The sequence below is a fragment of the Palaemon carinicauda genome, chromosome 30 (assembly GCF_036898095.1).
Source record: "Palaemon carinicauda isolate YSFRI2023 chromosome 30, ASM3689809v2, whole genome shotgun sequence".
NCBI lineage: Eukaryota > Metazoa > Arthropoda > Malacostraca > Decapoda > Palaemonidae > Palaemon > Palaemon carinicauda.
In genome coordinates, this window is record NC_090754.1 from 60617538 (window position 1) to 60642088 (window position 24551).

Below are 24551 nucleotides of genomic sequence, written 5' to 3' on the forward strand. Positions count from 1 at the left end.
TGAAAGGCGAGGCTGCCCTCGACCTGAAAGGCGAGGCTGCCCTCGACCTGAAAGGCGAGGCTGCCCTCGACCTGAAAGGCGAGGCTGCACTCGACCTGAAAGGCGAGGCTGCACTCGACCTGAAAGGCGAGGCTGCACTCGACCTGAAAGGCGAGGCTGCACTCGACCTGAAAGGCGAGGCTGCACTCGACCTGGAAGGCGAGGCTGCACTCGCCCTGAAAGACGAGGCTGCACTCGACCTGAAAGGCGAGGCTGCACTCGCCCTGAAAGACGAGGCTGCACTCGCCCTGAAAGACGAGGCTGCACTCGACCTGAAAGACGAGGCTGCACTCGCCCTGAAAGACGAGGCTGCAGTCGACCTGAAAGACGAGGCTGCACTAGCCCTGAAAGACAAGGCTGCACTCGCCCTGAAAGAACGAGGCTGCACTCGCCCTGAAAGAACGAGGCTGCACTCGCCCTGAAAGACGAGGCTGCACTCGCCCTGAAAGAACGAGGCTGCACTCGCCCTGAAAGAACGAGGCTGCATTCGCCCTGAAAGAACGAGGCTGCATTCGCCCTGAAAGACGAGGCGCCGATCGTCCTGTCTTGAAAGACTTAGAGCCGAGTGTTGAGGCAAAATGATATTCATTACGCTGCTCGGCGCGTTCGGTTCCGACCAGAGGGTTCATAAGGCCGACTGGCGCTCTGGGACAAAAACAGAGTCAATGATGGTTTGTAAGCATTGATATTATCAGCGAATATCTATGACTTATAGTATTGCCATTAAAATCAAAAGTGATGCAATGCGAAACTCTAAAAGCAGTGAAAGAATCTTAACATCCAACGCTCTTTGCTTTCCCATGGCAAGGGCGAGCATTTTTGGGAACGTTAACAGGAACGCTCGCGAGGGCGTTTGCTCGTGAGCTAACGCCTCTCGTTTCCTTTCGCTGTTCGACATTCCTTCTCCCATGGACCGGGGAGCTTGGAAGAGGTCTAAGGCTAGGAAAACGACGTCCACTGTGCTGAATGAATCCAATGCCTAATTTAGCACTGAAACTTGCACTGTTAAACTCTTACACAAAAGACCATAATTAGTCCTGCCCGTTGTGAGAGAACTTATTCTGCTGCCACGGGCTTGAATGAGAAAGCAATATCGTCACTAGTACTTGCTATATAAACTGTAACAAAATATTTTTATAAAATATTAAACTGACATTTCCATAATAAAATAAACTTTCAAACATACTTACCCGGCGGTCACAAAAAGAAAAACCACCGGGCAAGAGTTGAGATTAAAAATAAATGTTGAACACACTCACCCGGTAGTTACATATAACCACCGGTAAAATTATATGTCATTAATACCTACCCGGTAGTTACATACAAACGACGGGAAAGTTATACGTTAAAGATTAAAATGAACAGAAAAAGGGAAAACAAATGTAATCCACAATTAATTCAAAGGGTTTTCAAAAACAAGCGAGTTGTAATGATAAAAAGAACAGATATAGCAATAACGTATCTATATATATAAATGTAAACAATAGGAACATATAAATGAAAATACTACTAAAACCAGAATTCCCATATCGTTGTTGTTGGAGTATTAGAGCCAACACTTTAATTCCCATATCGAAAAGAACGCTACCAAGGCATGTTGGGACTGCATCGATAGTAACGAGAACTAACAGCGTAAATTAACCATATGCTAGTTCTATATAATTTATGAAATTAGATCGATATTTAAAGAACAAATACTAAAAGGACAAATATTTCTTTAAAACTTTACATTAAAAGTTAAAAAACTTATATAAGTGGAATTCCTCCCATTCTTTACATGAAAAAACAATGAAGATTATGTCACACGACTGTGACATCATAGAGTTGGCGGAACGTATTTCCGTCATCAGGATTAAAAACTTTGCACCTAAAATATAGTGCACAAACAAAACCTCTGCATACAAACTGTGAGGATCAACCGACACTTTTGGTAACCTCACCTTGCATACATCACTCGCACAAACACGAAAATTAAGTTTTCACTCATTATAAACAAAGTAAATAATAATAACAAAACACGATTGCCAAATCCCTAAATCAGTGTACTTCACCAAACGAAGTCCAAAAAAGCGATGAAGGGAAAATGATTAGAAAAACTCTCAATGGTGGACCGACGATGTTTTCGATCCAGCCGGCAGAGATGAACTGAAGTCTTGGATACGGGAATGATTCCTTGGACCACCCTGTGACGGGTGTGACCACCTACCTCTCAACCACCACAAGGCGGTTGTCTCGTTTTGAAAAATTCTGCCGATTTAGAGATATCAGCTATATATATATAACTGCCAGGTAAGTACTATTCATAAAAATGTAAATTAATTTTCTTTGTTTCTTGCAAGAAATTAAAAGAAAATACTAACTTAACACAAAAGTATTTTATTTTTATAATGAAAAAGGAAATACATGTATGACAACTTCGGAGATAATTTGTATTTTTCCTAACCATACAAACCTTAGCTATTTACATAGGGTTTACTTTTCGGCGTAGCTGAAATGACGAGCCATTAAGATTTTAACGAGGGTTAACTACCCCCCACTAGTTAGCCGGGGGTAGGGAAGGGATAGCTTGCTACCACCCCCCCCCCCCACACACCTGTGAGTTGTCTCACTTCACTTAAGAGGTAGGACTTGACTTGGGGGACAGGGCTGGCGGGAAAATATGTGTAAATAGCTAAGGTTTGTATGGTTAGGAAAAATACAGATTATCTCCGAATTTGTCACTTGTTCCGTAACCGAAATACAAACCACGCTATTTACATAGGGTGACTTACCCCTTAGGAAGGGCGGAAAGTCCCCAGCCTTACTGGCTTTGACTTTACCCGGGGACCCGAAAACCGAGTGAGCAGCACTCGAGAAAGGGGGTCCCTGCACCTCGCACTCTCCGAAGCTTGCTACGGATGCGCGGCCTACATAAGTTGTGTGTGGAGGAAGTTGTGATTCGTCCTAGGAAGTTGACCTGGAGTTTTTTGGATAGAAATCTAGGCTAGGACGTTCCCAATACCACCTCGTCAGGGTATGGGGGACGCAAACAGTATCATAGTTAATACTAGGAGCACAAGGGAGCATGGTTTACCTGCAGAGGTTGAGGTCAGCTATGCGAGGACCAGGATGCTGCTTTCCCAAGGGAGGGGAGAATGAGGAAAGAAGTAAGGGCCAGACATACTCTTTCAATCACACAGACTAAAACCGGGTACCAATGCCCCCAACCTTCCACTACCTGTCCATTAAGGAGCCTGAGGTTAGACCAGCTGTTATGCAGCCACCACAGGGCCAATAGAGAATATGTCGAAGCTCCTGTGGGTCACGTCCTGCAGGTAGTGGGCTGTGAACGTCGTCTGACGCTTCCACACCCCAGCTTGTAAAACCTGCGTCACAGAGAAATTTCTCTTGAATGCCAGGGACGTAGCGATGCCCCTGACATCGTGCGCTCTAGGGCGGCGTGACGGAAGAGGGTCAGGATCCAAGGTATGTTGGATAACCTTCCGGATCCAGGCTGAGATGGTGTTCCTGGTGACCCTCCTCTTTGTCCTTCCTGTGCTTACGAATAACGCTTGCACCTGAGGACGGACTGCAGCTGTTCTCTTCAAGTAATGCCTCAGACACCTTACTGGGCAAAGTAACAGATGGTCTGGATCACTTGTTACAGAACGAAGACTCGTCACCCTGAAGGAGTCGAACCTAGGGTCCGGCACCCCAGGATTCTGAGTCTTGGCAACAAACTCAGGACGAACCTGAACGTTACCTCCCCCCATCACCTTGAATGGGCGACGTCGTAAGAAAGACCATGAAGTTCACCTACCCGCTTGGCCGATGCCAAAGCAAGCAGGAAAGCCATATTCCAAGACAGGTGGCGATCAGACGCCTGGCATAATGGTTCAAACGGGGCTCTCCTCAGAGCCCTAAGGACCTGAACCACGTTCCAAGGAGGAGGTCTTACTTCTGACTGAGGGCAGGTAAGCTCATAGCTGCGTATGAGTAGAGAGAATTCTAACGAAGAGGAAATGTCCACTCCTTTCAGCCTAAACGCCAGGCTTAAGGCTGAGCGATAGCCTTTCACCGCTGGAACTGAAAGGCGCATTTCCTCCCGTAAATACACAAGGAACTCCGCTATTGCTGGAATAGTGGCATCGAGTGGAGAGATACCCCTCCCACGACACCAACCACAGAAGACTTTCCACTTCGCCTGGTAGACTCCGATAGAGGATTTGCGTAGGTGGCGAGACATTCTGTCCGCAACCTTCTGCGAGAATCCTCTTTCCGTGAGGAGATGCTGGATAGTCTCCAGGCGTGAAGCCGAAGGGACGCTACGGCCCTGTGAAAGATGTTGCAGTGTGGTTGTCTGAGTAGCTCGTGTCGTGGGGGGAGTTCCCTCGGAAGCTCCGTCAGGAGCTGCAGAAGGTCCAGAAACCATTCCGCGTGATGCCATAGCGGAGCCACAAGAGTCATGGAGAGATTGACCGATAATCTGGTCTTGTTGGGCACCCTTCTCATCAGACAGAAAGGTGGGAAGGCGTAAACGTCGATGTTGTCCCACCTCTGCTGAAAGGCATCTTGCCAGAGAGCCTTGGGGTCCGGGACAGGAGAACAGTACAGGGGCAGCTTGGAATTCAAGGCTGTCGCGAACAGATCTACTGTCGGGGAACCCCACAAAGTCAGGACTTTGTTGGCTATCTGAGGATCCAAAGACCACTCGGTACTCACTATCTGCGTCGTTCTGCTCAGACTGTCGGCGAGCACATTCCTCTTGCCTGGAATGAAGCGAGCCGAAAGTGTGACCGAGTGGGCTTCGGACCACCTCAGAATCTCTACTGCAAGATGTGATAGCTGTCGAGAAAAGGTACCTCCCTGCTTGTTGATGTAAGCCACTACCGTAGTGTTGTCGCTCATCACCACTACGGAGTGACCCGCCAGGGTCCGTTGGAACTATTGAAGAGCCAGGAAAACTGCCTTCATTTCTAGCAGGTTGATGTGGAGGTACTTTTCTGATTCTGACCAGAGGCCTGAGATCCTCTGGTTCAGAATGTGGGCCCCCAACCCTTCTTTTGACGCATCCGAAAACAGAGTCAATTCTGAGGGGAGGACGAGAAGATCCACTCCCTTCCGGAGGTTCACGTCGTCCAGCCACCACCGAAGGTCCGTCAGTTCCGTGGGTCCAATAGGGACCCGAAAGTCCGGAGAATCGGAGCCCTGACTCCACCGGGACTTCAGCCGCCATTGTAGGGATCTTATCCTGAGGCGGCTGTTCGGAACTAGACGTGCCAGGGAGGAAAGGTGACCTAGAAGACGCAACCACGAATGGGCCGGAAGCTCTTCCCGCCTGAGGAAAGGTTCTGCGACCTTCCTTAGCCTTGCTATCCTGTCGTCTGATGGAAAGGCTTTGTGGAGATTGGTGTCTAATATCATGCCTAGATATACCAGTCGTTTCGTCGGAAGTAGAGAGGACTTCTCGAGGTTTACCACGACCCCCAGGTCTCGGCAAACCTCCAGAAGCCTGTCTCGATGTCGAAGAAGGGCCGACTCCGAGTCTGCCAGGACCAGCCAGTTGTCCAGGTAACGGAGGAGACATATGCCGTTCCTGTGCGCCCAAGACGAAATCAAAGCGAACATTCTGGTGAATACTTGAGGAGCTGTGGAGAGACCGAAACACAGAACCTTGAACTGGTAGATCTTGCTGTCTAGGCTGAATCTCAAGTACTTCCTGGAAGACGGATGGATTAGGATCTGGAAGTACGCGTCCTTCAAATCCAGTGTGCACATGAAGTCTTGCGGTCTCACTGCAAGTCTGACCGTCTCTGCTGTCTCCATGCTGAACGAAGTTTGCTTGACAAACTTGTTCAGGGCTGAGAGGTCGATGACTGGCCTCCAGACGCCTTCTTTACAAGAAAGAGTCGACTGAAGAAGCCTGGGGAGCCGTCGTCGACCTCCTGGAGAGCATCCTTCTTGAGCATGGTCTCGACTTCTGCCCGAAGGGCTAACCCCTTTGCCGATCCCATGGCATAGGAGTTCAGCGGCACTGGATTCGCTGTCAGGGGAAGTGGAGATGTCGTGAATGGGACGCGATAACCTTGGCCGACCACAGAGACCGTCCAAGAATCGGCCTCAAGTTGCTGCCACCTGTGCACGCAACTTTTCAGGCATCCCCCCACAGGTGGACACGCAGGGGGATCGCCAATCCTAGCACTTGCGGCCTCGGCCGCTGCCTCTAGGATTCTTACCTCCCCTAGAGGACTTGCCGCGCCTTCTGTTCTTGGTTTGAAAGGGCTGCAGCTTAGACACCTCTGTCTTAGCTGCCGGAGCCTGCTTTGATGTCTTGCAAGGCTGATAGTAATAATAATAATAATAATAATGTTGCTGTTGAGGTGCCGGAGGCTTGTTGGGCCGAGATGTCAGGGCCCTCTGGAGAAGAGAATCTTGAGTCGATCTCCTCAACCTCTCGGCTGTTCGTTCCAAATCCTTGGGCTCGAGCAGATCCCTCCGAGTAATGGAGGAGTGATTGAGCCTGCAGATGTCCATGGCGGGGACCTTCGGATGGAACCTCTCGGTCACTGCGTCGTGACGCTTGAGGATTGAGTTAGCCCACAGGTTAGCTCCCAGATGAGCGAGGAACTCGATCGAACGCGTGCCCGAGAGGAGGAAGGTCTCCAAAGCCTTCCTATTGCTCTCCTTGGACAGATCTTCAGAGCGCAATAGGATGCCCAGAGATCCCAGCCAAACGTCCAGCCACGAAGTTGCCTGCATGGCACTCTTCCCGACCTTCTCAAGGTTCAGGATCTCTTGACGCCGAGAACGTCACTTGCCGGGCGGAGAGCTTCTCGAGAGGAGTTCCCCTGGTCAGCTCTTCCACGGAATGGTGGAGCGGAAGGACCATACTGGACTCCCCCGTGATCTCAAAGTACCTCCTCTGATGTACTCGAGGAGGTGGGAGGAGTTTGAACCCGGCAGAAGAACGACCGGAGGAGGAGAGCTCGGAGAGCTGGGCTTCGACTCTATCCCTGGCCCCTTTCACCCCTTTGGACCAAGGCAACGCTGCGCTGGACTTGGGGGCTTCTGGGTGCCAAAGACTTCGTCTAGCACCGTGTCCTTGCCCTGACGAGGGGCAGTCTCCGGGTCCTTAAACTTGTTGAGCTGCCTCATCAAGCTTAGGACCTGCCAGAAAGAGTGCTCCGACTCGAACTGGTCTCCTCCTTGCGGACTGGCAGCTAAGTCTCCGGTCCCCAAAGGCTCATCTTGGGGAGAAACGTGGACATCCTCCTGGGCTTTAGTTGGCTCTGGACGTATCCTGGATGACTATTTAGGAACCGTCTTGGAGTCCTTGGGCTCCCTCCTAGGAGGAAAACAGGACTCCAGTAAAGAGGTCCGAGAGGGGGCATCCTCGCGAGCACCTTCTCTCCGAAGAGGAGGGGTTCCTCCCATTGGTGCCGTGGGAGATAACCCTGCCTCGCTGGACTCTCCTGAGGAAGGAGATAACACGTCCACAGGAGAAGGAGAAACAGCACGCGTAGGAGAAGGCGTAGGAGTCCTCCTAACCGACCTCCAGGGAGCCAACTTCACCCGAGGAGAAGTCACCACGAAGTCCACTCCTCTCCTTCTCTTCAGCGGGGGAGAGCCTGCCGTTGGTTTAAGTCCCATATCAACGAGGGCAGGCTTCACAGCCTGGGCCACCGCGTTCATAATGTGATGGAACCAAGGCTGGCGAGTAACTGACACAGTGTCGGTTATTCCCGCTGGAGGGAAGGGGATCTCCTGATTCTTCGGAGTGGACACCACGGGGCCTGCCTGAAAAGAAGAGGAAAGAGTGTGTTACATGGACCTCTCCGTAGATCCTTCCTGGTCCTGGTCCTGGTGAGAAAACCTACGCTTGCACGGAGGCGATCCAGAGACTGCTCTGGAAGTCCGTGTCCCTGTCGGTTGGTCGCACTGATGTTCCCTGCGGGAATGGGAATCGCGACGGTCTTCACGCGAAAACGCATTTAAGGAATCGCGTACGGGCGATTTCCGAAGCGCGGGCCCATTGCCGCGTGTGGAAGAATGCGCGTGGGCACGTACGCTCGCGGGCGAGACGGCGCGTGGGTGCGCGGGCGCGTAGGCGAAAGGGCATGATGGCGAGCGATCACGCTGGCGCATCGGTGAGGGAACGCGTTGGCGCGCACGTGAAGGAGCACGAGACCGCGCGGGCGAGGTGTGCGCTGAGCATTAGGCAATCGATGGTGGCGCGTAGGGGAACCCGAAAGAAGTCGCGAGCGACTTGGCGAGCGTTTGCCAGGCGAGGAGCGCTGGCACGTCGGAGAGCGCTGGCGCGATGGCGAGCGATATCGCGTGCGTTCAGGAGAACGAAGACGCGAACCACAAACAGGCGAACGACTGCGCGCAGGCGAGTCGTAGGCCTGGGGCGATCAGGCTGGGAAGGGCGAGAGCGCTTGCGCACAGGCGAGTGATCACGTGAACGCGCAGGAGAACGTTGGCGCGCAGCAAGGTTTCCGCGCACATTTGAAGAGGTGGGAGAACGCGCAGGCGAACGCTCGCGAACAGGAGCTTTAGCTCGCTGTTGCGCCGGAGCAGAAGGGCGCACAGGGGCGCGCGGGCGAGGCGACAGGCTAGTACCCTTGCCTAAGTCCAGATCAGGCGATCATGGACGAGATGATGAACGGTGGCGCGCAACAGGCACAGGTTGATCAATAGCGCGGCTGCGCACAGGAGAACGATGGCGCGCAATGCGCACATCAGGAACACGAGGGCGCTGCTTCGCAGGAGACCTACGAGAAGACGAGCGCTGGAGAGCAGGTGATCGCTGCCGCGCAGGTAATCGCTGCCGAACAGGAGAGCGCTGGCGAGTTAAGTCCGAAGACTTTGACTCTGGGAGCGCTTGAGCGCTACTGCACGCGAACGCGCAGGTGGGCGCGCAGCGGAACCCTGATGCGCAAGGGACTTACCCACACCGTGGGTAGAGTCCCTTAACCCCGAAGGGATCGGTGCCTGTTGGATAACAGGATGAAAAGGCGCCCAAACTGCATCTGCGGCCAGGAACGGAGAAGGCAGGTCGGAAGGCCTGGCAGGCGTCGGGGATCGCGAACGATCCGCGGAGAGGTCAAGGGGCGCTGCTGTGACGGGCTGCTCCTGACGGGGAGGCTCCTCCTTCGGGGGAGGATCAAGGAGAGGACAACCCAAAGAGGCGCCTCCTAACTCCTTTATAGGGAGAAGGAAGCCCTATGCTGCGAAGAGGCCTACGGGCCTTACGTCGAATACGACCACGAGGAAGGGAGTCCGGGTCATCAGTCCTCCGAAGAGGAGTCTTTGTCAGCGCACTCCCCCTAGAGGAAGAGCCGCCTGCAGGAGAGACCGTGGGACTCACCTCCCCCCTCGGAGGATCTTCGAAGGGAGGAGGAGGTCCATCAGCAACGTCCGCAACAGGACCATTATCAAGGGTTTGACCAGACCCGTCGGAAGGGTCGGCCAAAACAGTGACGACAAAATCCAAAGGGAATACCTCCGGTATTACCGAGGACTGTTTGACCGCAGCCCCCAACTGTATCAGGTCAAACAGGGCTTCCTTGGAGGGCATGCCCTTAAGCCCCAAGGAAGCCAAAAGCTGAAACAAATCATCATTAGCAACAGTCTGGTCAAATTCCTCAAAATCCAAATCATCCTCCCCCGGAGGAGAAGAGGGAGCTGCCACGCTAAGGGAGGCAACGCCCTCTCCCGCACCCCGAGGTCGGGAAACACCACTAGGGCCTGCGTTACCACTCGGCAGCCTCTCAGGAGAGACCGCTCGAGCGGGAGCTTCGGGGGAGATTCGGGCGGCGAAAGAGGAGTCCTTGGAGCCCTCCTACTTCAAGGTTGCCCCTGAAGGAGAACAGTCTCTCTTAGACTTCATCTTACGCCGGCGGCCGAACTTCTCCCACTGGAAGGCAGACCACTCCCTGCACTCACCTCACATATTCTCACTATCACACCGTCGGCCTCGGCACTGTGGGCAAAGGGTGTGAGGATCGGTGTCCTCCGCTGACATAAAGGTCCCAAAAGGGCAGCCAGCGAGTCCAGGGCACTTGCGCATAACGATGACAAAAGGTCGAGGCCAACTTCCAAGCACACAGCACTAGAAAAAGACAAAAGAAAATTAAGGCTGTCATTAACGAGGACGAAAAACAGCAACGTCTGTCTTCGTCCGAGCCAAAACTCACAGGTGTGTGGGGGGGAGGGGTAGCCTACCCCAGGCTAACTAGCGGGGGGTAGTTAACCCTCATTAAAATCTTAATGGCTCGTCATTTCAGCTACGCCGAAAAGTAAACCCTATGTAAATAGCGGGGTTTGTATTTTGATTACAGAACAAATATTATTTTCAAGAAAATATTTGCTCTACAGTAATAGTATATTTTCTTTAGATAAACATCGATCCATTATCAGAGATTAAAAAAGTAGCGTACAGTCAAATTTACGCTACGTAGTACTCATGACAACCGATACAGACCCTCAAATGTGACGTCACCAGACATAATATGAACTCGACAGATATTAAAACTTTTCTTAATGTATTTTTAACTGAAAATAAATATTGAATATTAACAAAAGAAAATAATAATTTACCAAGATAAATCATTTTATATGTATACAAGAAAATAGATTATTTTCAAGGAAATATTTGTCCTATTTCCGATAAACTTGTGACATCATCACCCTGAAAAAATGGTTGTAAAGTCGAATAGTCGTATGTCGCATAGGTCGTAAGTCGAGCAATACCTGTACAGTATGTATATCCACCGGCTACGTTTAATATCTAAAAAATATAACCTCAGTTTCTTACATTCTAACACATAATAATTACGTAAGTCCAAGTTTAACTGCATCATGATTTTGCAAAATTACTTATATTTATTCATACTAGGTCTATAGAGTGCTTGAAAACAACAAACATGACAAATTTGGAAACATTTTGTATTTTTCTTAACTATACAAACCTTGAGCTATTTACAGGGGATATATATTTTAGCAACAGCTGAAACCAAGAAAAAAAAAGCAATATTGCCTAGAGTATTAATCTAGTAAAAAAAACAATACAGTAACTCACAGGATTAGTCACAATCGTATGATTGTATGTTGTTGTGAAGGAATCTCCTTTATCAGCAGTAATAATAACATCAGGGCTAGGATGAAGCGACAGGCAGTGGTCCATCCCCCAGTAGACGGGTAGTACGTGTAAAGGCAGAGCAGACAGATGTCCTTGGCAAACAAGTGTCTTTGCAAACTGAATTGCAAAAGTTATTCTTTTATTCTTTCTAATAGATGAGGGAATCACTAAAATTATAATTATTATTACTACTACTACTAGCTAAGCTACAGTCCTAAAAAATAAGTAAACTTTGAGAATTAATGAATAATATGGCAAATTCGTAGATAATTTGTATTTTTCCTAACTATACAAACCTTAGCTATTTACATGGGGTAATTACTTCGGCGTAGCTGAATGACGAGCTATAAAAGTTTTAACGAGGGTTTCCTACCCCTCCGCTAGTTAGCGGGGGGGGGGGGGGGGGGGGGTGGTAGCTTGCTAACCCCCCTCACACACACAGGTGAAAGACTCACTTTACTTAGAGGTAGGACTTATCTTGGGGACAGGGCTGGTGGGCACATGTGTAAATAGCTAAGGTTTGTATAGTTGGGAAGAATACAAATTATCTACGAATTTGTCATTTGTTCCGTAACTGAAATACAAGCCACGCTATTTACATGGGGTGACTTAACCCTTAGGAAGGGTGGTAAGTACCCTGCCATACTGACTTTGGCTTGCCCGGGGACCCCGAACCCGAGTTTGAATGAACTCATGGGTTGAGGGGGCCCCTGCTCCTCGCTGGCAGTTGTGAGACTGCCGCAGCCTACGTAAGCTGTGTGTGAAGGTGAGCAGTGACTCGTACTAGGAAGTTAACCTGGAGTTCTTCAAATGGAAATCTAGGCTAGGACTCTCCCAATACCACCTCGTCAGGGTATGGGGACATGACAGTATTACAACTTAATACTAGGAACACAAGGAAGCATGGTTTACCTGCAGAGGTTCGAGGTCAGCTGTGCAAAGGACCCAGGATGCAGCTTTCTCCAAGAGAGGAGAGGATGAAGAAAAGAAAAGGGCCAGACAGATCTTTTCATTCACACAGACTAAAGCCGGGTAACAATGCCCTCAACCTTCTGCTACTTGTCCAATAAGGAGCCTGAGGTTAGACCAGCTGTTGTGCAGCCACCACAGGGCCGATAGAGAACGTATCGAGCCTCCTGTGTGTCACGTCTTGCAAGTAGTGGGCCGTGAAGGTGGTCTGACGATTCCACACCCCAGCTTGCAGGACCTGCGTCCCCGAAAAGTTCTTCTTGAAGGCCCTAAGGCGACGTGACGGAGGAGGGTCAGGATTCAAGGCCAGATGAATTACCTTGCGAATCCAGGCCGAGATAGTATTCCTTGTGACCCTCCTCTTAGTCTCCCCGGTGCTCACGAACAAAGCTCGCACCTGGGGGCGAACTGCAGCTGTTCTTTTAAGATACAACCTCAGACTCCTGACTGGGCACAGTAGGAGATGGTCTGGGTCATCTGTTACAGAACGGAGACTCGAAACCTGGAAGGAGTCGAACCTTGGGTTCGGCACTCCCGGTTTCTGAGTCTTGGCAACAAACTCAGGGACGAAGCCGAACATTACCTCCCCCCATCCCCTTGAATGGGCGACGTCGTAGGAGAGACCATGAAGTTCACTGACTCGCTTGGCCGAGGCCAAAGCTAGCAGGAACACCGTCTTCCAGGTAAGGTGGCGATCAGAAGCCTGGCGTAATGGTTCATAGGGAGGTCTCTTAAGAGACCTGAGAACTCGAACCACGTTCCAAGGAGGAGGTCTCACTTCCGACAAAAGGGCAGGTAAGTTCGTAACTCCGTATGAGGAGAGACAATTCCAGCGAGCAGGAAATGTCCATTCCTTTGAGCCTGAAGGCAAGACTTAAGGCTGAGCGATAGCCTTTCACTGCCGAGACTGAAAGGCGCATTTCTTCCCGCAGATAAACGAGGAACTCCGCTATTGCTGGTAAAGTGGCATCGAGGGGAGAGATACCCCTTCCACGGCACCAACCACAGAAAACTCGCCACTTCGCCTGGTAGATTCTTGCGGATGACTTGCGCAGGTGGCCAGACATCCTGTTCGCAACTTGTTGCGAAAATCCTCTCTCTGTAGGGAGATGCTGGATAGTCTCCAGGCGTGAAGTCGAAGCGAAGCTATGGCTTTGTGGTAGATGTTGGAGTGTGATTGTTTGAGTAGCTCGCGACGTGGAGGGACCTCCCTCGGGATCTCCGTGAGGAGCTGCAGAAGGTCCGGGAACCACTCTGCATGATGCCATAGCGGAGCTATCAAGGTCATTGAGAGATTGACCGATGCTCTGGTCTTGTTGAGTACCCTCCTCATCAGACTGAACGGGGGAAAGGCGTACACATCGACGTTGTCCCACCGTTGTTGGAAGGCATCCTGCCAGAGAGCCTTGGGGTCCGGGACTGGGGAGCAGTACAGCGGGAGCTTGGTGTTCAGCGCCGTAGCGAACAGATCCACCATCGGGGAACCCCACAAAGTCAGGACTTTGTTGGCTATCTGAGGATCCAAAGACCACTGGGTACTCACTATCTGCGTCGCTCTGCTCAGACTGTCGGCGAGCACATTCCTTTTGCCTGGAATGAAGCGAGCCACTAGTGAAATCGAGTGGACTTCGGACCATCTCAGGATCTCTACTGCAAGATGGGATAGCTGTTCCAAAGAGGTTCCTCCCTGCTTGTTGATATAAGCTAACGACTGTGGTGTTGTCGCTCATCACCACCACAGAGTGGCCCACCAGGACTTGGTGGAACTTCTGAAGTGCCAGGAATACGGCCTTCATTTCTAGCAGGTTTATATGAAGGTACTTTTCTGATTCTGACCACAGGCCTGAGGTCCTGTGGCTCAGAACGTGGGCCCCCCACCCTTTGTTTGATGCGTCCGAAAACAGCATCAAATCCGGGGAAGGGACGAGAAGGTCCACTCCCTTTCGTAGATTCTCGTCTGTCACCCACCAACCAAAGTCCGCCCGTTCCGCAGGTCCCATCGGGATCAAGGTGTCCGGGGAGTCGTGTCCCTGACTCCACCGAGACTTGAGTCGCCACTGGAGGGATCTCATTCTGAGGCAACTGTTGGGAACAAGACGGGTCAGGGAGGAGAGGTGGCCGAGGAGACGAAGCCACGATTGGGCTGGGAGTTCTTCTCGATTGAGGAAAGGTCTCGCAACCTTCCTCAGCCTTGCTATCCTTTCGTCTGATGGGAAGGCTTTGTGGAGATTGGTGTCTATGACCATGCCTAGCTATACCAGTTTCCGAGAGGGCTGCAGGGAGGACTTCTCGAGATTTACCACGATCCCCAGATCCTGGCAAACTTCGAGGAGTCTATCTCGGTGGCGAAGAAGGGTTGCCTCCGAGTCCGCTAGGATCAGCCAGTCGTCCAGATAACGAAGGAGACGGATGCCGATCCTGTGAGCCCACAAAGAGATGATGGTGAATACTCTGGTGAACACCTGAGGAGCTGTGGAGAGACCGAAACACAGCACCTTAAACTGGTAGATCTTGTTGTCTACCAGGTACTTCCTTGAAGACGGATGGATTGGGATCTGGAAGTACACGTCCTTCAGGTCCAGTGTGCACATGAAGTCTCATGGTCTCACTGCAAGTCTGACCGTGTCTGCCGTCTCCATGCTGAATGGAGTCTGCTTGACAAACCTGTTCAGGGTCGAGAGGTCGATGACTGGTCTCCAGCCTCCAGACGTCTTTCTCACAAGAAAGAGTCGACTGTAAAAGCCTGGGGACCCATCTACAACCTCCTGGAGAGCGTCCTTCTCCAACATGGTCTGGACTTCAGCCCGGAGGGCCTGCCCTTTTGCCGATCCCATGGCAAAAGAGCTCAAAGACACTGGATTCGCTGTCAGGGGAGGTAGAGAGGCTGTGAACGGGACGCGATAACCTAGAGAGATCACGGAGATCGTCCAGGCATCCGCCCCGAGTTGCTGCCACCTTGTCGCGCAACTCTGTAGGAATCCCCCCACTGGTGGACATGCAGGGGGATTGCCAATCCTAGCGTTTCCGGCCTCGGCTGGTACCTCTAGGGTTTTTGCCTCCCCTGGAGGACTTCTTGCCTCTTCTGCTCTTGGCAGGAAAGGGCTTAGACACCTTGGGCTTCGCTGCGGTGGTCGTCTTCGTTGTGTCCTTAGCCGGACGGCGCTGCTGGACTGCTGGAGGTTTGTAGAGCCTCGATGTCAGGGCCCTGTGGATGAGAGAATCCTGGTTGGATCTCCTCCACCTCTCAGCAGTGAGCTCCACGTCCTTAGGCTCAAACAGGCTCTTACCGAGAACAGAAGAGTGTCTGAGCCTGCTAGTCTCTGCACTGGGTACCTTATGATGGAACCGCTCGGCCACAGCGTCCCGACGCTTGAGGATCGTATTGGCCCATAAGCTTGAGACTTGGTTCGCCAGAAACTCAATGGTCCGTGTGCCCGAGAGAAGAAAGGTTTCCAGCGCTTTCCTGGTGGTTTTTTTGGAGAGGTCCTCGGACTGCACCAGGATGCCCAGACACCCCAGCCAGATGTCGAGCCACGAAGTCGCCTGCATGGCGCACTTGGTGACCTTCTCCTGGCTCAGGATCTCAGTGGCTGAGAAGGACACATGGCGGTTGGAGAGTCTCTCAAGAGGGACTCCCCCTGTGAGTCCTTCCACGGAGTGGTGTAAGGGAAGACTCAGACAAGACTCCTCGAGGATCTCAAAGTACCTCTTCTTGTGGACTCGAGGAGGAGGGAGGAGCTTATTACCGGTACTCGATCTACTGGAGGAGGCAAGCTCAGAGAGCTGGCCCTCGACCTTGTCCCTGGCACTCTTCATCCCTTGAGACCAGAGCAAAGCTGCACTGGCCCTAGAGGGTTTCTGGGTGCCGTAGATGCGGTCCAGGACCGTGTCCTTCCCTTCACAAGGTGGGACCTCAGGGTCTGGGATCCCATTAAGGTTCCTCATGAGGGTCAGGACTTGCCAGAACACGTGTTCTGACTCCTGGTGCTCTCCTCCCGAAGGACTTGCAGCGAAGTCTCCCATCCCCAGTGATTTTTCCTGGGGGGACACGTGGACATCCTCGACGGCTCTAGACAGTTCCTGCCTGATCCTCGCTGACGATTTGGGAATCGTCTTAGAGTCCTTAGGCTCCCTCCTGGGCGGGATACAGGACTCTAGCAGCGAAGGGGGCAGGCTCTTCTCCACCTCTGGACGAGAAGACCTCTCGGGGAGAGGAGGAACCTCCCCCATTGGTGCGATGGGGGAGTGCTCCGGCTTATCCGACTCTCCTGCGGAGGGTTAATCCTCCTCCGCAGGGGAGGGCGAGAAGGTCTGGGGGGGAGAAGGAGCCTTGCGCAAGGATCTGCGCGGAGACAATAGGCCTCGGAGGAGGTTCCACGGGAGAGACTCCTCTCTTCCTCTTCAGGGGGGAGGAAGCTGCCGCTGGTTCGTGGCCCGAATCAGAGGGCGGGCTTAATAGCCAGCACAAGGGCTCTGACCAGGGTGCCGAACCAGGGCTGCTGTCTGACAGTCGCGCTGTCAGACACCCCCTCTGGAGAGAAGGGGATCGAGGGATCCCTAGGAGGAGTCGACAAACGAGGGTTCGCCTGCAGGGCTGAAAGAGACGAGTCCCTAGACCTGTCCGGGAAGCATCCCTCCTCCGGCGAGCGCGCTGGTCTGCGCTTGCGGGGAGGGGAACGCGACGAAGAGGAGTCCGCCTGGCGGCGCTCGCGCTGGGGCTCGTAAGCCGGGCCCTGGTTAGGGTCGCGCGTGAATGGCTGGCGCGATACTGGAAACTCACGCGCACTCGCACCCGCGCGGGCGGGGGCGGGCGTGAGGGCGAGCAGGTAGGGATTCAAGAGCGATGGCGCGCTGGCGATAGCGCAGGCGCGTGAGTGCACAGCAGCTGGAGCGGAAGCGTGGTCGCTAGAGCGCGTAGGCGATGGCGAGGGCGTGTGGCGAGCAGGAGGCGGCCGAACGCGCAGCGACCTGGTGCGGCCCGAAGGGCGCGAGATAACGGGGGCGCCTGAGCGTGTGTCCGAAAGAACCGGCCGAGGGCGCGTTAGCGCTGGAGCAGGGTCGCGAGCGACCTGGATGTAGCGTTGGTGCGGCGGCGATCGTGGGCGCGCATGGCGCACATCAGGATGCGGTCGCACCGGAGTGCGTTGTTGCGGCGGCCTGGCAGGACGCGCCGTTGGATGATGACGCTTTGGTGTTCGCTGAAGGGCAACCTTAGTCTCCTTGAATATAGGAACGGGGCGTGTAGCGGGAACAGGGCGCGTTACTGGAGCGTCGTGCGAGGTTGCATCAGATGCAAGCTCGCGCAGTCTAGAGGGAGAGCCCAGAGGCAGCCGTGAGCGCCCGTGCGCTAACTTGGGAGCCTCCTGGGAGACGCGCCGAGATGTAGCAACGCGAGGGCGCGTTGGTGAGCGTGTGGGCGCTGAAGCTGGAACCGCGCGTGGGCGCGTCTCCACAGACGGGCGCGACGAGTCCGTAGGAACCTGTGGGCGCCTGTGCGCCAGCTTAGGTGCCTCCTGGACCGCGCGCGACGAAGCAGGAACTGGAGGGCGCCGAAGCGCTGGAGGGCGCGTGAGCGCAAGTGGCTGCTGGGGCACCGGTGGACGCGTGAGCGCAGGTGGCCGCTGGGGCACCGGTGGACGCGTATGCGCAGGTGAGCACAGGAGCGCCGTGTCAGGAACTGCTGATGGTCGCGATGGCGCAGGTGGCCTCTGGGGCACCGGTGGGCGCTTTTGCGCAGGTGAGCACTGGAGCGCTGTATCAGGAACTGGGCGCGTATGCGCAGGTGAACGCTGGCGCGCTACCTCAGGAACTGTTGGAGGGCGCCGGGCCGCCGAAGGGCATGGGCGCGCAGGGGGACCCTGGCGCGTAACAGGAACAGAGGCGCGAATGCCTGAGGGTGAACGCCGAGGCGCTAAGTCAGGAATAGCAGCAACATCGGCAGGCGAGCGCTCAGGCAGTGTCTGGCCCTTGAGGGAAAGAGGTGCAGTTTTGCACTCAAGCAGTGGCAGTATCAGGTGGTGCGTCACGTGCATCAGGAACTCTGGAAGTGGATGGTCTGGGCGACAGGTCACAATGTCCCGAAGGACGACCATCCTCCGAAGGGGATCGCGAACGATCCCTGTAGAGGTCTAGGTTGGTAGCTGGCAGGACAGGAGAACGGCGAGTCGTCTCCTCCGCAGAGGACTGTGGCGACGACGAGCTGAAGAGGCGCCTCTTAACCCCTTTTAAAGGGGAAGGAAGGCCTCTACGGCGAAGGGGAGGACGAGCCTTCCGTCTTATACACCCACGAGGGGCCGTGGGATCAGCAAGCTGACCATCGGTGGGCCTCCGAAGAGGAGTCTCTGTTAGTGAACTCCCCCGAGAGGGAGAATCACCGGCAGGAGAGACCGTGGGACTTAGCTCCTCCCTCGAAGGATGTTCGGAGGGGGAGTCTAAGCCTTCAGCTACCTCAGCCACAGGAACGGGTGTTTGGCTAGACCCACGGGATTTTTCAGTCACCACAACGTCAACCACAGACAGAGGATCTATCTCTGCTGAAGTTGGCGATTGTTTGACGGCCGCACCCAGTTTGATCATGTCAAACAGAGCTTCCTTGGAGGGCGAACCCTGTAGCCCCAAGGAAACCCAAAGCTGCAAAAGATCATTATTAGACACAAATTCCTCCTCCCCCAGCTGCCTCGCTATGGGAGGTAACTACCTCTCCCTCACCCCGGGATCGGTTAACAGCACTGCGGTCTACGCTACTACTCGGGAGAGGCCGCTCGAGTGGGAGCTTCGGAGGAGGAAAGGGCGACGGAAGAAGAGGTCTTGGGATTTTCTTTCTTCCGAGAAACCTTCGAAGGAGATATATCCCTTTTAGCCTTCTTCTTGCGCTGCCGGGCAAACCTCTCCCACTAGGAGGTAGACCACTCCCTACACTCAATACATACGTTAGACCTATCACACCGTTGGCCCCTACACTGAGGGCATAAGGAGTGAGGATCAGTGTCCAAGGCCGACATAAAGGTACCACAAGGGCGGCCAGAAAGTCCAGGCCACGTACACATGATGAGAAATAGAGGCCAACTTCACAAACACTGAAAAGAGAAAGCAAACAAATTATGGCAGTCAAAAACGGAGGAGAGCGCAGACACGTCTGACGTCTCTCCGAGCCAAAAGTAAAGAGAGCCTTTCACCGGTGTGTGTGAGGGGGGGGGGCGTAAGCTAGCTACCCCTCCCTGATAGGAAACCCTTGTTAAAACTTTTATGGCTCGTCATTCAGCTACGCCGAAGTAATTACCCCATGTAAATAGCGTGGTTTGTTTTTCAGTTATGGAACAAATAACATTTTTAAAGATTGGTAACAACGTTAAAATAGATGTCGTATATACACTATGAAGAGAGACTTTGTCAGCTTATTCAACATAAAAACAAATGCTGCAAGTTTGAACTTGTGAAGTTCTACCGATTCAACTGCCCAATCAGGAAGCTTATTAAAAAATCAGGTCACAGCTGAAATAAAACTTTTTTAGAATACTGTGCAGTATTGAGGCTTATGATAGAGAAGGCATGACTGTTACAGTCTGAGACGATCGGAACACAAAGGAGTCAGAATTATGGTCCATTTCTCGAGTTTCAAAGCTAGCATGTGTCCAAGTCACAATTATGACAAATCTTGAGATAAAAGTGTCCAATATCCAGTAAGAAGGATGTGAATCATTACTCATTATTACCATGGTGTAGCTTATCCAGTCATTCCAAGGGTTGGAATTCTGGTCCTATTCAAGTCATATTTCATATACAACTTATCTATCTATCAATGTTACTTACCGGTATCTTGATATATTCAATATTATGTTTCATTTTTCATTTATAGCTTATTTCTTCCTTTCCAATTAGGGTTTTATCTTGGTTAGTAATAATAATAATCATTTGAATAGTCTATATATTACAACCACAATCTGTAAGTTTACTTGTGAACGAAGGTTCTGGAGTGGGAGGTGATACCTTCCGGACTCACCAGTGGTAGCTTATACACCCCCCAGGAACGCCCCCAAGCGGCGGTGCGAGCCCTAAACCACGCCCCCTAGGGCGGAGTTACCAGGGACAAGCGGGTTGACTCGGCAATGGAAGTCACATTTTTGAAGTTGTAATAGAACAAAAAATAACACAGAAGTGTTGGAGCTTACCTTGGTTGTGCAAGTTATGAAGGAATTACTGTGAAGGTGCAAATTGTTGGACATAAAGGCCTTTTACTAGTAAATTCAATCTTCTTGTGCTCTCTTGGTTGATATGAATATTGAAAGATTCCAGTTAGTTTGTTTTCTGTGGAATAATAGTGATTGTATGTGTGTGTTCTTGTATATATAACCTACTCTGTTGAATTATGAAGTTGTTAGAATATTCCCTCCTAAGTACATGGTCTCCTCGGCTCACGGGGGAAGGGTTGGAGGGTGACCCAGACCTTGAGTCCGGAAGGTCTCACCTCCCACTCCAGAACCTTCGTTCACAAGTAAACTTACAGTTCTGGAGAGGAAGGTCTCAACCTTCCGGACTCACCAGTGGTAGCTAGGCAGATGCTTCAGGGGGCTTGAAGATGAAGTCCAGCGACCACAGCATCGAAAGCTCCCTGTAAGCCGAGGAGAGCATAGTAAGAGCTGAAGACAGAGTCACTTCTCCAATTCATTCTGGACATGATTTCTTGTATAGATACTCCCTTGTATAGCAGTCTTGATGAAGCTTGACCCCTTATAGAGTGGAAATTCGTTGACTGTTTAGTTGCATTTGGGTCGGCTCTGAAAATGCACTCCCTAAAAAGTTGTCTAATTTTTTGTAAGGACATTATCTTGAAGTGTTCATCTAGCCATATGTGGTCTTTCCTGTCTATGTTTCTTTCCATACAGACTTTGTTTGTGTATTCCAAATAGAAGTTCAATTGTCTGACTGGACATATTTTTGGTCTGTTAGGAAGCTTCCTAAAGCTGATCTCTATTGGCGTGTAGTTGTTCTTTTGGTTTTTGGCCATGAAGGAAGGGTGGTTCCGTAAGACAATGTGTTCTGGGGTGAAGGTGCTCCTGGAAATGCAGAGATTGTTAAATTGATTTGCTCTTAAAGGGCAAGCTAAGGCTACTAGGAACAAGGTTTTCTGTGTCAGTAGTAAGGTAGAGTTATCTCTCGTGGTGTTGAGAAACGAGATTACTTTGTCTAGATCCCAGCCAGGGAACTGGTGAGAATTGCTAGGCTTCCTTCTATTAACTCCTGATATCATTGCTTTGACATATTTGTCTTCTGCAAGACAGTAACCAGGGAAGTAACCTGACAAGATAGGACCTAAAGCTGCTCTGTAGCTCTTCAGGGTATTGTCTATAAGGTGATTGAAAAATAAAATAATTGCTAACAGGGGGAATTTGTTGTCTCTTCCATACTCCTTGTGAATGAAACTTTTAAAAATGTTATATAGGTTTTCATACTTGTGCAAGGAGCTGTCCCTCAAGCTGATAGCAATTTTGGAGCAAACCTCAGGAGGAAAGACACTAGGGAGCTGATCCTTTAAATTTTGAATGCGATCAAAGTTGATTGGAGCTTTGCTGAGGGTGAGATACAATCCTTGAGAACTATCTGGTAGTCTTCGATCTTCACAGTATATCGTTTGTGCTGCTTCGCGACTGACCTCACTAATGGAATCCATGGTTCCGTCCCCTGCGATGTGGTGCAGAAAAGCATGTTATTATTGCATTCTTTATAGATTTTAAAAGCTACTTTGTGTAGTAAGAATCCTGGTGGAAAGGCATAGAGAGGTGTTGATCCCTTCCAGCTAATCGTAAGTGCATTATTGCTGATGGCTTTTTGGTTTGGAAGATATGAACAAAACTTTTTGCACTTAGTATTGAAGCCATTTGAGAACAGATCTATTTCCGGGGTGAAATTGAAGTCAGAGCAGATTAAGGAGAATAGACTGTCACTGAGGGAAATTCCTGTGTGAATGGAACCCAGGTCCCTGGAAAGTGAGTCTGCGATGGTGTTACTTACTCCCCTGATCCATCTGGAATTTATCTGTATGTTGTGATCCTTCATGGTACTAAGTATTTTCCTGACCAGTTCATGAGCTAACTTGTTTCTGATACTACCCTGTTTCCTTAGCCTACAATTAGTAACCTTTGAATCAACATGTATTAAGACTACTTTGTTGTATAACCTTGTGGTGAAGTGTTCCAAAGAATAGAAGCAAGCTAATAACTCTCTTACATTGATGTGAAGGGAGGATTCTTCATTTGTCCAAGTTCCATTTATTGAGAGCATATTACCCGCTATTACTAATGCACCTCCCCAACCCTGGTTGGAAGCGTCCGTGAAAAGTTCTGCACCTATTTGTGGTTTTGGAATGTTAACCCCTCTGTACATTTGTCTCTGTTCCCATGGCTTTAGGTATTTTTTGAAGGTGTGGGGAATGATTTTGTACTCTGAACTAAAATACCACAGTTATTTTAATTCAGAGTACAAAATCATTCCCCACGCCTTCAAAAAATACCTAAAGCCATGGGAACAGAGACAAATGTACAGAGGGGTTAACATTCCAAAACCACAAATAGGTGCAGAACTTTTCACGGACGCTTCCAACCCTGGGGTTAACATTCCAAAACCACAAATAGATGAAGAACTTTTCACGGACGCTTCCAACCAGGGTTGGAAGCGTCCGTGAAAAGTTCTGCACCTAATTGTGGTTTTGGAATGTTAACCCCTCTGTACATTTGTCTCTGTTCCCATGGCTTTAGGTATTTTTTGAAGGTGTGGGGAATGATTTTGTACTCTGAATTAAAATAACTGTGGTATCTGTGGAGATATTTAAGATGGAATCTTCCCAAGCTTGTATAGGATGCACTAAAATTTAAAGCTCCCATTAACATTTGATAGGAATGAAGGTCAGATTTAACAGTTGGAGAAAGCTTTGGCCAATTCGACACACTTCTCTATGTTATTCCCACTGGGATTCATAGTTTTCTTAATCATATTGTAATGCACTCCTAAAAATTCAATTCTTTGAGTCGGTTCAATTGTAGATTTTTTAAGTGAGATATTCCATCCTAAGTCTGACAAGATCTTAATGACTAACTGAATGTGATTTTTACATTTTAAATAATCTTTTGCTAATATAAGAATGTCATCGAGATAATTGAATATTAAGATGTTATATGAAGTTCTAATATACTTGATCACCGTGTACATTATCTTTGAAAAAATATAAGGTGCTGTCTTTAGTCCAAAGGGTACCACAGTCCATTTGAACTTCCTTTTACCTAATGTGAAGGTTAAAAATTTCTGGCTACTTGCATGTAATGGAATGTGTCAATAAGCATCTTTTAAATCTAGTTTGCAGGCCCAAGAGTTTAGATGTAGATAGGGAAATATAGTATTGGCCTTGAGCATGGTAAAAGGAGGTTTTTTTATCATGGTGTTGAGCACCTTCATGTCAAAGATTAGTCGTACTGTTCCATCTGGTTTTAATTTATAAAATATGTGGTTGGAGTAGTAAAAGGAAGTTCTGGGGATCTGCTCTATGACACCTAGTTTTAGCAGTCTGTCACATTCTCTTTCCAATATTTTACGCTTGTTAATTGAATAAAATCTATCTTTACCTGTTCTTTTTAATTACCTCTGGGCTTTTAGTTTATTATTAAATGGAATTCTCACCCCTTCATTGATAATTTTACAAGCAAAAGAGGCATTAGGAAGCTTTCTCCAACTATCAATATTCTTTAGTAATGACTTACCTATCCTATTCTCTGGGGGGCTCTGGGAGGAGTTATTCATTGGGTTTGAGGCCAAAGGCAAGGTCTCTTTACTTCTATCCTGATTTATAGCATTTGGCCCAATGTCATGATGGTCTGGTGCAGAGCAAAGCTCGTTATTATCTGGTGCTGAGCAAAGCTCATTAACAACTGGTGCTGAGCAAAGCTCGTTATTAACTGGTGCTGAGCAAAGCTCATTAACTGGTGCTGAGCAAAGCTCATTATTAACTGGTGCAGAGTAAACATCGTTAACAACTGGTGCATAAAATACTGGTGCTGAAAAAATCTCTCTTTGAACTGGTGCGGAGCATGGCTCAATTTCTAGGGTCTTTCTTTTCTCTGGCTCCTGAACTATTAACTTGTCCATTTTGTGACCTCTCCCCCTGTACCCACCTCGCCTGTTACCTCTTCTAAGCGGCTGAGACTTGAATCTAAAGTTAGGGTTACCTTTGAGGAAACTGAACCTTCTTCCCTGAAATCTGCCCCCAAAGTTGAATTTCCTACCCCTGAAGTTTGCTGCCCCTCCTCTGAGGAGGGGACCCTTGTGAAAGAAGGCAGCAATGGCTGATTTTTGGTCTTCAGTTAAATTCCAAACTTCTTTAATGTCTGCTTTGATTATAAGATCTCTTATCTCTTCCTTGAGGTATCTAGGAAGT

General features: G+C 50.3%; 1 protein-coding gene across 2 annotated transcripts in view; it reads right to left on the reverse strand.

The window, feature by feature from the left end:
• Nucleotides 1–24551, reverse strand: part of PolE2 (DNA polymerase epsilon subunit 2) — a 149581-nt gene that overhangs the window by 30868 nt on the left and 94162 nt on the right. The window contains exon 11 of one of the 2 annotated variants that reach the window (XM_068353917.1): nucleotides 11102–11278. The exons of the other annotated variant lie outside the window; for it this stretch is intronic. Coding sequence (XP_068210018.1) covers nucleotides 11102–11278 — 177 coding nt within the window. The remainder of the gene's footprint in view (nucleotides 1–11101; nucleotides 11279–24551) is intronic. 2 annotated transcript variants of the gene reach the window in all.